We start from the raw sequence: 12,869 nt of genomic DNA, 5'->3' as shown, positions 1-12,869 counted from the left end.
GAAACATGTCACCTGTAACACACCTGACCCACTGAAACATGTCACCTGTGACACACCTGACACACTGAAACATGTAACTTGTAACACACCTGACACACTGAAACATGTCACCTGTAACACACCTGACACACTGAAACATGTCACCTGACACACTGAAACATGTCACCTGTAACACACCTGACACACTGAAACATGTAACTTGTAACACACCTGACACACTGAAACATGTCACCTGTAACACACCTGACACACTGAAACATGTAACTTTTAACACACCTGACACACTGAAACATGTCACCTGTAACACACCTGACCCACTGAAACATGTCACCTATAACACACCTGACACACTGAAACATGTCACCTGTGACACACCTGACACACTGAAACATGTAACTTGTAACACACCTGACACACTGAAACATGTAACTTGTAACACACCTGACACACTGAAACATGTCACCTGTAACACACCTGACACACTGAAACATGTCACCTGTAACACACCTGACACACTGAAACATGTAACTTGTAACACCACTGACACACTGAAACATGTCACCTGTAACACACCTGACACACTGAAACATGTAACTTGTAACACACCTGACACACTGAAACATGTCACCTGTAACACACCTGACACACTGAAACATGTAACTTGTAACACACCTGACACACTGAAACATGTCACCTGTAACACACCTGACACACTGAAACATGTCACCTGTAACACAACATATAATATATACATTCACTGTACAGACATACATATACACATACATGTACATATACATTCACTGTACAGACATACATATACACATACATGTACATATACATTCACTGTACAGACATACATATACACATACATGTACATATACATTCACTGTACAGACATACATATACACATACATGTACATATACATTCACTGTACAAACATACATATACACATACTGTACATATACATTCACTGTACAAACATACATATACACATACTGTACATATACAGTACATTCACTGTACAGACATACATATACACATACTGTACATAAACCCCAAGATGCAGACATGTCAGGCGTAGTTCAGGAAAACATGACTTTCATGTCAAAATGCAGGGGAAACAGGAACCAGGAACCAGGAACCAGAAATGAGGAAACAGGCAACATTATACAAGATACAATCATCGAGCCCTGACTGGAGGGCGAGGCAGGCATAAATAGTAGCCTGATTGGCAACTGCAACCAGGTGTGCCAGGCTGCCAATCAAGGACAGGTGAGGGAAACGAGCGCTAAGGGAGACATGCAGGAAATGGAACCAAAATAAGAGCGCTGAAAGGAAACAAACACAAACACAGAGTAAAACCCAAACATAACAAAACTGTTAGTAACAAGCCTGACAGTAGTTGTACTCAAATGTATACTTTACTGTAATCATTGACAGTAGTTTTGCTAAAACGTCTACTTTACTGAAATAATTGACAGTAGTTTTACTAAAATGTATACTTTACTGTAATAATTGACAGTAGTTTTACTAAAAGGTATACTTTACTGTAATAATTGACAGTAGTTTTGCTAAAACGTCTACTTTACTGTAATAATTGACAGTAGTTTTACTAAAATGTATACTTTACTGTAATAATTGACAGTAGTTTTACTAAAAGGTATACTTTACCATAATAATTGACAGTAGTTTTACTAAAATGTATACTTTACTGTAATAATTGACAGTAGTTTTACTAAAATGTATACGTTACTGTAATAATTGACAGTAGTTTTACTAAAATGTATACTTTACTGTAATAATTGACAGTAGTTTTACTAATACGTCTACTTTACTGTAATAATTGACAGATGGCCACTGTTTGACCCTGGAACAGACACATTGAGGGGACCTCCTTTCTTCTCCAAGGTATGTGGGTGACACGTGGAAATCGTCTGCTGCTTGAAGCACTCACTGAAATCCTTTTAGGGTGAAAATAATTATTTCTTTTCCTGAGAAGGGTTGAGTGGGCAGCTAAAGGTCATAGGTCACAACTTACTTACTTCACCATAACAAGCTTGTCATTAGACCAACCTCATATTACATAATACACTTTTACGTATATAATGTACATAATACACCTTTACATGTGTATATATACTGTATATAAAGTACATAATACATGTTTACATGTCCATATACTGTATATACTGTACATAATACACCTTTACATGTCCATATACTGTATATACTGTACATAATACACCTTTACATGTGTATATATACTGTATATAAAGTACATAATACATGTTTACATGTCCATATACTGTATATACTGTACATAATACACCTTTACATGTCCATATTCTGTATATACTGTACATAATACACCTTTACATGTCCATAAGCTGTATATACTGTACATAATACACCTTTACATGTCCATATACTGTATATACTGTACATAATACACCTTTACATGTGTATATATACTGTATATAAAGTACATAATACATGTTTACATGTCCATATACTGTAGATACTGTACATAATACACCTTTACATGTCCATATACTGTATATACTGTACATAATACACCTTGGACACACAGGAAGTGTGTCCACGTGAGACAGGAAGTGTGTGCATGTGAGACAGGAAGTGTGTCGACGTGAGACAGGAAGTGTGTGCACGTGAGACAGGAAGTGTGTCCACGTAAGACAGGAAGTGTGTCCACGTGAGACAGGAAGTGTGTGCACGTGAGACAGGAAGTGTGTCGACGTGAGACAGGAAGTGTGTGCACGTGAGACAGTAAGTGTGTCCACGTGAGACAGGAAGCGTGTGCACGTGAGACAGGAAGTGTGTCCACATAAGACAGGAAGTGTGTCCACGTGAGACAGGAAGTGTGTGCACGTGAGACAGGAAGTGTGTCCACATGAGACAGGAAGTGTGTCCACGTGAGACAGGAAGTGTGTCCTAATGAGACAGGAAGTGTGTCCACGTGAGACAGGAAGTGTGTCCATGTGAGACAGGAAGTGTGTCCACGTGTGACAGGAAGTATGTCCACGTAAGACAGGAAGTGTGTAGACGTGAGACAGGAAGTATGTCCACATAAGACAGGAAGTGTGTGCACGTGAGACAGGAAGTGTGTGCACGTGAGACAGGAAGTGTGTTCTTGTGAGACAGGAAGTGTGTTCTTGTGAGACAGGAAGTGTGTCCAAATGAGACAGGAAGTGTGTCCACATAAGACAGGAAGTGTGTCCACGTGAGACAGGAAGTGTGTGCACGTGAGTCAAGAAGTGTGTCCACGTGAGACAGGAAGTGTGTCCACATAAGACAGGAAGTGTGTCCACGTGAAACAGGAAGTGTGTGCACGTGAGACAGGAAATGTGTCCAAATGAGACAGGAAGTGTGTCCACATAAGACAGGAAGTGTGTCCACGTGAGACAGGAAGGGTGTGCACATAAGACAGGAAGTGTGTCGACGTGAGACAGGAAGTGTGTGCACGTGAGACAGGAAGTATGTCCACATAAGACAGGAAGTGTGTCCACGTGAGACAGGAAGTGTGTCCACGTGAGACAGGAAGTGTGTCCACATAAGACAGGAAGTGTGTCCACGTGAGACAGGAAGTGTGTCCACGTGAGACAGGAAGTGTGTCCACATGAGACAGGAAGTGTGTGCACGTGAGACAGGAAGTGTGTCCAACTGAGACTGGAAGTGTGTCCACGTGAGACAGGAAGTGTGTCCACGTGAGACAGGAAGTGTGTCCACGTGAGACAGGAAGTGTGTCCAAATGAGACAGGAAGTGTTTCCACATAAGACAGGAAGTGTGTCCACGTGAGACAGGAAGTGTGTCCACATAAGACAGGAAGTGTGTCCTCATGAGACAGGAAGTGTGTCCACGTAAGACAGGAAGTGTGTCTTCATGAGACAGGAAGTGTGTCCACATGAGACAGGAAGTGTGTCCTCATGAGACAGGAAGTGTGTCCACGTGAGACAGGAAGTGTGTCCACGTAAGACAGGAAGTGTGTCTTCATGAGACAGGAAGTGTGTCCACATGAGACAGGAAGTGTGTCCTCATGAGACAGGAAGTGTGTCCACGTGAGACAGGAAGTGTGTCCACGTGAGGAGCGTCACGGGCGAAGAAGACAAGTTGGAGTGTGTCCAACACTTGATCTATTTGTGGAGCACTATCACATTTGCTGCTTTCATTGCTATTCCTGTTCTTCATGCAGCCACTGATTGCACTCAAGTGTCTGCTAGCTGCGGAAGGAATGTCAAACACACGTATAGTGGAAGTAAAAATAGCTATGTTATACAAATAGCAACATTACAGTAGTTCTAACATTAACCCACATCTACATGAATGTAATGGCAGCCAACTAAATACTGTACATTCTGATAAAAACAGCAAGCAGTAAAATACGTTTGTCAGAAACAGTAAAACAAACTAAGGTATTACTGTAAATGGTTCGTTTTAAAGTCACACGTATAAAGGGACACACAATAGAGCAGTCTTTTTCAACCACTGTGCCGTGGCACACTAGTGTGCCGTGAGATACAGTCTGGTGTGCCGTGGGAGATTTTGTAATTTCACCTAATTGGGTTAAATATACTTTTTTGCACACCAGTAATTATAATTCGCAATGAACGTGCCGTTGTTGAGTGTCTGTACAGCGCAGGTAGCTAATCGCTTTGTAGATGTCGGGAACAGGTCGTGTGAGACGACGATGGTTTTGTCATGATCCCAACATGCAGACGGCAGCGGGAGGCAGGGTGCAGGTAAAAAGGTGTCTGATGCTTTAACCAAAAATAAACAAGGCGAGTGCCGCTAAGAAAAGGCATTGAAGCTTCGGGAAGGCTATGCAAAAGGAAACTAAAACTGAACTGGCTGCAAAGTAAACAAAACACAAAATGCTGGACGACAGCAAAGACTTACAGCGTGTGGCGCAGAGATGGCGTCCACAAAGTACATATTGAACCCTACGGGTTAGGAATGGGATGGCACTTCAAGTTCATATGTGAGTCAAGGCAGGTGGCCAGATACTTTTGGCAATATAGTGTATGACGTGATGAGTTTTGTTCATTTCTCATTTTTAAAAGCTATTTTTAAGTGTCTTAATGGATTAGCCCCTGATGTGATGTGTAATTAAAAAGATACAGTAGTGAAGGTGTGCAGACTGGAGCTAAAGTGGGTGGGAGCTGTAGAGAGAAAAGGTGCCGGACCACTCTGGGTCAGTCTGTGTTCTTAGTGAAGTTCTCACATCTGTGGAAGTCTTTGCCACTGGAGTTTAAAGGCCTACTGAAATGAAATTTTCTTATTTAAACGGGGATAGCAGATCCATTCTATGTGTCATACTTGATCATTTCGCGATATTGCCATATTTTTGCTGAAAGGATTTAGTAGAGAACATCGACGATAAAGTTCGCAACTTTTGGTCGCCGATAAAAAAAGCCTTGCCTGTACCGGAAGTAGCGTGACGTCACAGGTTGAAAGGCTACTCACATTTCCCCATTGTTTACACCAGCAGCCAGAGCGATTCGGACGGAGAAAGCGACGATTACCCCATTACTTTGAGCCAGGATGAAAGATTCGTGGATGAGGAACGTGAGAGTGAAGGACTAGAGTACAGTGCAGGGTGTATCTTTTTTCGCTCTGACTGTAACTTAGGTACAAGCTGGCTCATTGGATTCCACACTCTCTCCTTTTTCTATTGTGGATCACGGATTTGTATTTTAAACCACCTCGGATACTATATCCTCTTGAAAATGAGAGTCGAGAACGCGAAATGGACATTCACAGTGACTTTTATCTCCACGACAATACATCAGCGAAGCACTTTAGCTACGGAGCTAACGTGATAGCATCGTGCTTAAATGCAGATATAAACAAAATAAATAAACCCCTGACTGGAAGGATAGACAGAAAATCAACAATACTATTAAACCATGGACATGTAAATACACGGTTAATGCTTTCCAGCTTGGCGAAGCTTAACAATGCTGTTGCTAACGATGCCATTGAAGCTAACTTAGCAACGGGACCTCACAGAGCTATGCCAAAAACATTAGCTATCCACCTACGCCAGCCAGCCCTCATCTGCTCATCAACACCCGTGCTCACCTGCGTTCCAGCGATCGACGGAGCGACGAAGGACTTCACCCGATCATCCGTGCGGTCGGCGGCTAGCGTCGGCTAGCGCGTCTGCTATCCAAGTCAAAGTCCTCCTGGTTGTGTTGCTGCAGCCGGCCGCTAATACACCGATCCCACCTACAACTTTCTTCTTTGCAGCCTCCATTGTTCATTAAACAAATTGCAAAAGATTCACCAACACAGATGTCCAGAATACTGTGGAATTCTGCGATGAAAACAGAGCTTTTTGTATTGTATACAATGTGTCCGAATACTTCCGTTTAACTAGTGACGTCACGCGCATACGTCATCATACATGGACGTTTTCAACCGGAAGTTTAGCGGGAAATTTAAAATGTCACTTTATAAGTTAAGATTTCATCATTGATATATAAACTATCAGACTGCGTGGTCGCTAGTAGTGGCTTTCAGTAGGCCTTTGGTAAAATGGCAAATGAAAATACAGTTTCACCAATTGAGTCATACTTTTTGCGCTTCACAAACTTCTTTGACTTTAGCTCCAGGCTTCTTCTGTTTGTGTGATATTATCATGAATGCCACAAGTGGTGGAAACGTGTATTACAGCTGAGTACTATACAGATGACCGCTATAAAGAGAGATATTTTAGAGGACGGGCCCCGACCCTATGGTTAGGAGTGACTGATGGACGTGATGTTTTCATGGTCAAATCTAGCATCTTTTATCTAGAATTGCAGTCGTGTTTAGAGAGGAGCTGAATATGAGCTTCCCCTTTTTGGAAGACCAGCAGCTAAATGTACAACACAGGACAAGTTTGATTGTTTTAATTTATTTATTTTTCATGATATAAAATGCGCTGAAAATGATTGCACACAATTTATTTGTAAAATGACAATAATGATTCTGGTTTTATTACACAACCCTTTTTTTTTTCCACTGAAGGTTACTTCAACTGATTATTTTTTTAATTAAAAAATAATCATATTTTTTTAAAGCCTCGTGGATACCACAAGTGTACAGAAGAACAAGCTTCCAGTTTTTATTATTCAACATATGCATATATATTATTATTATTATTATTATTATTTTATTTTTCTCGATGAGCTTGAAGAGGTAGTCACCTGAAATGGTTTTCACTTCAGAGGTGGGCTTGAAGCTCATCAAGAGAATGCCAGGAGTGTGCAAAGCAGTAATCAGAGCAAAGGGTGGCTATTTTGAAGAAACAAGAATATAAAACATGGTTTTAGTTAATTCACCTTTTTTTTTTTGTTAAGTACATAACTCCACATGTGTTCAGTCATAGTGTTGATGTGACAATATATATATATATATATATATATATATATATATATATATATATATATATATATATATATATATATATATATATATATATATATATATATATATATATATATATATATGCCTACAACACAGAGGGTGCACTTGTTAATGTCACATTGTGCATGAGGGCCCTGTTATTGCACATTGATGACATCACAGACGATGTGGAGACAAAAAAACAAAGTTTTTTTTAAAGTCTTAAAGTCCGTTCTTGACCTGCTCATGGACGCCGCTCTCGTCAATGATCAGCATGGACTGAAACTCTCGATCCTTCACCAGGGCTTGGAGACCCTTCAGGAAGAACAAAACATTTAGTGACACTTGATGAATGTTAGAACATGGAAGAATGAAACATTCATGCAGTGGAGTGTAAAATACTAGAGGACTTGCCATGATGGTGTGTAATATGTGTATGATGGTGTGTAATATGTGTATGATGGTGTGTAATATGTTTATGATGGTGTATAATATGTGTATGATGGTGTGTAATATGTGTATGATGGTGTATAATATGTGTATGATGGTGTGTAATATGTGTATGATGGTGTGTAATATGTGTATGATGGTGTGTAATATGTGTATGATGGTGTGTAATATGTTTATGATGGTGTATAATATGTGTATGATGGTGTGTAATATGTGTATGATGGTGTGTAATATGTGTATGATGGTGTGTAATATGTGTATGATGGTGTGTAATATGTTTATGATGGTGTGTAATATGTGTATGATGGTGTATAATATGTGTATGATGGTGTGTAATATGTGTATGATGGTGTATAATATGTGTATGATGGTGTGTAATATGTGTATGATGGTGTATAATATGTGTATGATGGTGTGTAATATTTTTATGATGGTGTATAATATGTGTATGATGGTGTGTAAAATGTGTATGATGGTGTGTAATATGTGTATGATGGTGTGTAATATGTGTATGATGGTGTTTAATATGTGTATGATGGTGTGTAATATGTTTATGATGGTGTATAATGTGTATGGAGGTGTATATTATGTGTACGATGGTGTATGAAATGTGTATGATGGTGTATAATATGTGTATGATGGTGTATGTAATGTGTATGATGGTGTATAATATGTGTATGATGGTGTATAATATGTGTATGATGGTGTGTAAAATGTGTATGATAGTGTTTAATATGTGTATGATGGTGTGTAAAATGTGTATGATGGTGTTTAATATGTGTATGATGGTGTATATAATGTGTATGATGGTGTATAATATGTGTATGATGGTGTATGTAATGTGTATGATGGTGTATAATATGTGTATGATGGTGTATAATATGTGTATGATGGTGTGTAAAATGTGTATGATGGTGTTTAATATGTGTATGATGGTGTATATAATGTGTATGATGGTGTATGATGGTGTATAATATGTGTAGGATGGTGTGTAATAGGTGTATGATGGTGTGTAATATGTGTAGGATGGTGTATAATATGTGTAGGATGGTGTATAATATGTATATGATGGTGTATAATATGTGTAGGATGGTGTGTAATATGTGTATGATGGTGTGTAATATGTGTATGATGGTGTATAATATGTGTAGGATGGTGTATAATATGTATATGATGGTGTATAATATGTGTATGATGGTGTATAATATGTGTATGGTGGTGTATAATATGTGTGTGATGGTGTATAATATGTGTATGATGGTGTGTAAAATGTGTATGATGGTGTATAATATGTGTATGATGGTGTATAATATGTGTATGATGGTGTGTAATATGTGTAGGATGGTGTGTAATATGTTTATGATGGTGTATAATATGTGTATGATGGTGTGTAATATGTGTAGGATGGTGTATAATATGTATATGATGGTGTATAATATGTGTATGATGGTGTATAATATGTGTGTGATGGTGTATAATATGTGTGTGATGGTGTATAATATGTGTAGGATGGTGTATAATATGTGTAGGATGGTGTGTAATATGTGTATGATGGTGTGTAATATGTGTATGATGGTGTATAATATGTGTGTGATGGTGTATAATATGTGTAGGATGGTGTATAATATGTGTAGGATGGTGTGTAATATGTGTATGATGGTGTGTAATATGTGTAGGATGGTGTATAATATGTGTAGGATGGTGTATAATATGTGTAGGATGGTGTGTAATATGTGTATGATGGTGTATAACGTGTGTATGATGGTGTATAATGTTTATAATGGTGTGTAACATGTGTATGATGGTGTATAATATGTGTAGGATGGTGTATAATATGTGTATGATGGTGTATAATATGTGTATGATGGTGTTTAATATGTGTATGATGGTGTTTAATATGTGTATGATGGTCTTTAATATGTGTATGATGGTGTTTAATATGTGTATGATGGTGTATAATATGTGTATGATGGTGTATAATATGTGTATGATGGTGTGTAATATGTGTATGATGGTGTATAATATGTGTATGATGGTGTATAATATGTGTAGGATGGTGTATAATATGTATATGATGGTGTATAATATGTGTATGATGGTGTATAATATGTGTATGATGGTGTATAATATGTGTATGATGGTGTATAACATATGTATGATGGTGTGTAATATGTGTATGATGGTGTATAATATGTGTATGATGGTGTATAATATGTGTATGATGGTGTGTAATATGTGTATGATGGTGTGTAATATGTGTATGATGGTGTATAATATGTGTATGATGGTGTGTAATATGTGTATGATGGTGTGTAATATGTGTATGATGGTGTATAATATGTGTATGGTGGTGTATAATATGTGTATGATGGTGTATAATATGTGTATGATGGTGTATAACGTGTGTATGATGGTGTATAATGTTTATAATGGTGTGTAACGTGTGTATGATGGTGTATAACATATGTATGATGGTGTATAATATGTGTATGATGGTGTGTAATATGTGTATGATGGTGTGTAATATGTGTATGATGGTGTATAATATGTGTATGGTGGTGTATAATATGTGTATGATGGTGTATAATATGTGTATGATGGTGTATAACGTGTGTATGATGGTGTATAATGTTTATAATGGTGTGTAACGTGTGTATGATGGTGTATAATGTTTATAATGGTGTGTAACGTGTGTATGATGGTGTATAACATATGTATGATGGTGTGTAATATGTGTATGATGGTGTATAACGTGTGTATGATGGTGTATAATGTTTATAATGGTGTGTAACATGTGTATGATGGTGTATAACGTGGTGTATAATGTGTGTAGAATAATTCAAGTCATCATTATTATTGAGAAGTATTGGAGGAACACTGCAACAGACGTTGATGTTGTTGCAATGGAGGAGATGAAAAAGAGTGAAGAGTGAAGAAAGTCTTCTTACTTCTCCAGCGTAGGAAAGCAGGGGTGTGATCTCACATTTGATTGGCAGGTCGCTTCTGTCCTTCAGGCTGCATGAGGGAGACATTCATTACATATGTAATATTCATGTTCATTAATTATATATGTAATATTCATGTACATTAATTACATATGTGATATTCATGTACATTAATTATATATGAAATAATTTACATTAATTATATATGCAATATTAATGTACATTAATTATATATGCAATATTAATGTACATTAATTATATATGTAATACTAATGCACATTAATAATATATGCAATAATAATGTACATTAATGATATATGTAATAATAATGTACATTAATGATATATGCAATATGACTGTACATTAATGTATGCAGTACCACAGTATCAATCAATCAATCAACAATCAAAGTTGACTTATATAGCCCTAAATCACAAATGTCTCAAAGGGCTGCACAAACCCAACCTCATCCTGGGCTCAGATCCACATCAGGGCAAGGAAAAACTCAACCCAAAGGGAACAACCACAAATCGTAGCGATTATATATATATATATATATACAGTATACATATATGTATATATTCATGGCCTTGGTTTCAGAGGAAGGAATGATTCGACGTAACATGCCAAGTGTGCCAAGTGTGCCAAGTGTGCCAAGTGTGCCAACATTCCATTTGTTTGTGGGCGGAAAGGAGAGAAGAAGAAAGAGTGATCACATGTGAGGAAGAGGAGAGAGCGACTGAGGAGGAAGAACACTTTTAGATCATAATGATGTCAGCACTTGTTACTTCATACTTCCACCAAGTACACTTCACTTTGTGTATGAATACTACATTACATCATACTTGTTACTTCATACTTCCACCAAGTACACTTCACTTTGTGTATGAATACTACATTACACCATACTCTATACTTCATATTTAAAGTACACTTCACTTTGTGTATGAATACTACATTACACCATACTCTATACTTCATATTTAAAGTACACTTCACTTTGTGTATGAATACTACATTACATCATACTTTTTACTTCATACTTCCACCAAGTACACTTCACTTTGTGTATGAATACTACATTACACCATACTCTATACTTCATATTTAAAGTACACTTCACTTTGTGTATGAATACTACATTACATCATACTTTTTACTTCATACTTCCACCAAGTACACTTCACTTTGTGCTTGAATACTACATTACATCACACTTTTTACTTCATACTTCCACCAAGTACACTTCACTTTGTGTATGAATACTACATTACATCATACTCTTTACTTCATACTTCCACCAAGTACACTTCACTTTGTGCTTGAATACTACATTACATCACACTTGTTACTTCATACTTCCACCAAGTACACTTCACTTTGTGTATGAATACTACATTACATCATACTTGTTACTTCATACTTCAAGTACACTTCACTTTGTGTATGAATACTACATTACATCATACTTTTTACTTCATACTTCAAGTACACTTCACTTTGTGCATTAATACTACATTACATCACACTTTTTACTTCATACTTCCACCAAGTACACTTCACTTTGTGTATGAATACTACATTACATCATACTTGTTACTTCATACTTCAAGTACACTTCACTTTGTGTATGAATACTACATTGCATCATACTTGCTACTTCATACTTCAAGTACACTTCACTTTGTGTATGAATACTACATTACATCATACTTTTTACTTCATACTTCCACCAAGTACACTTTACTTTGTGCATGAATACTACATTACATCATACTCTATACTTCATATTTCAAGTACACTTCACTTTGTGTTTGAATACTACATTACATCATACTTTTAACTTCATACTTCCACCAAGTACACTTCACTTTGTGTATGAATACTACATTACATCATACTCTATACTTCATATTTCAAGTACACTTCACTTTGTGTATGAATACTACATTACATCATACTTTTTACTTCATACTTCCACCAAGTACACTTCACTTTGTGCATGAATACTACATTACATCATACTTGTTACTTCATACGTCAAGTACACTTCACTTTGTGTATG

At 37.2% G+C, this 12,869-nt stretch overlaps 1 protein-coding gene across 2 annotated transcripts in view; it reads right to left on the bottom strand.

The window, feature by feature from the left end:
* Positions 1-7,493: 7,493 nt before the first annotated feature.
* The window catches only part of uap1 (UDP-N-acetylglucosamine pyrophosphorylase 1), a 39,584-nt gene continuing 34,208 nt past the window's right edge, over positions 7,494-12,869 (bottom strand). For both annotated transcript variants that reach the window (XM_062039217.1, XM_062039218.1), the window contains 2 exons: positions 10,808-10,874; positions 7,494-7,724 (listed from right to left, as the gene is read on the bottom strand). In XM_062039217.1, coding sequence (XP_061895201.1) covers positions 7,632-7,724; positions 10,808-10,874 — 160 coding nt within the window. In that variant the 3' untranslated portion in view covers positions 7,494-7,631. The remainder of the gene's footprint in view (positions 7,725-10,807; positions 10,875-12,869) is intronic.

Source organism: Entelurus aequoreus, linkage group LG27 (assembly GCF_033978785.1).
Source record: "Entelurus aequoreus isolate RoL-2023_Sb linkage group LG27, RoL_Eaeq_v1.1, whole genome shotgun sequence".
Taxonomy (NCBI): Eukaryota; Metazoa; Chordata; class Actinopteri; order Syngnathiformes; family Syngnathidae; genus Entelurus; species Entelurus aequoreus.
The sequence above is the reverse complement of the archived record's forward strand: the minus strand, read 5'-3'. Positions and strand labels throughout refer to the sequence as shown.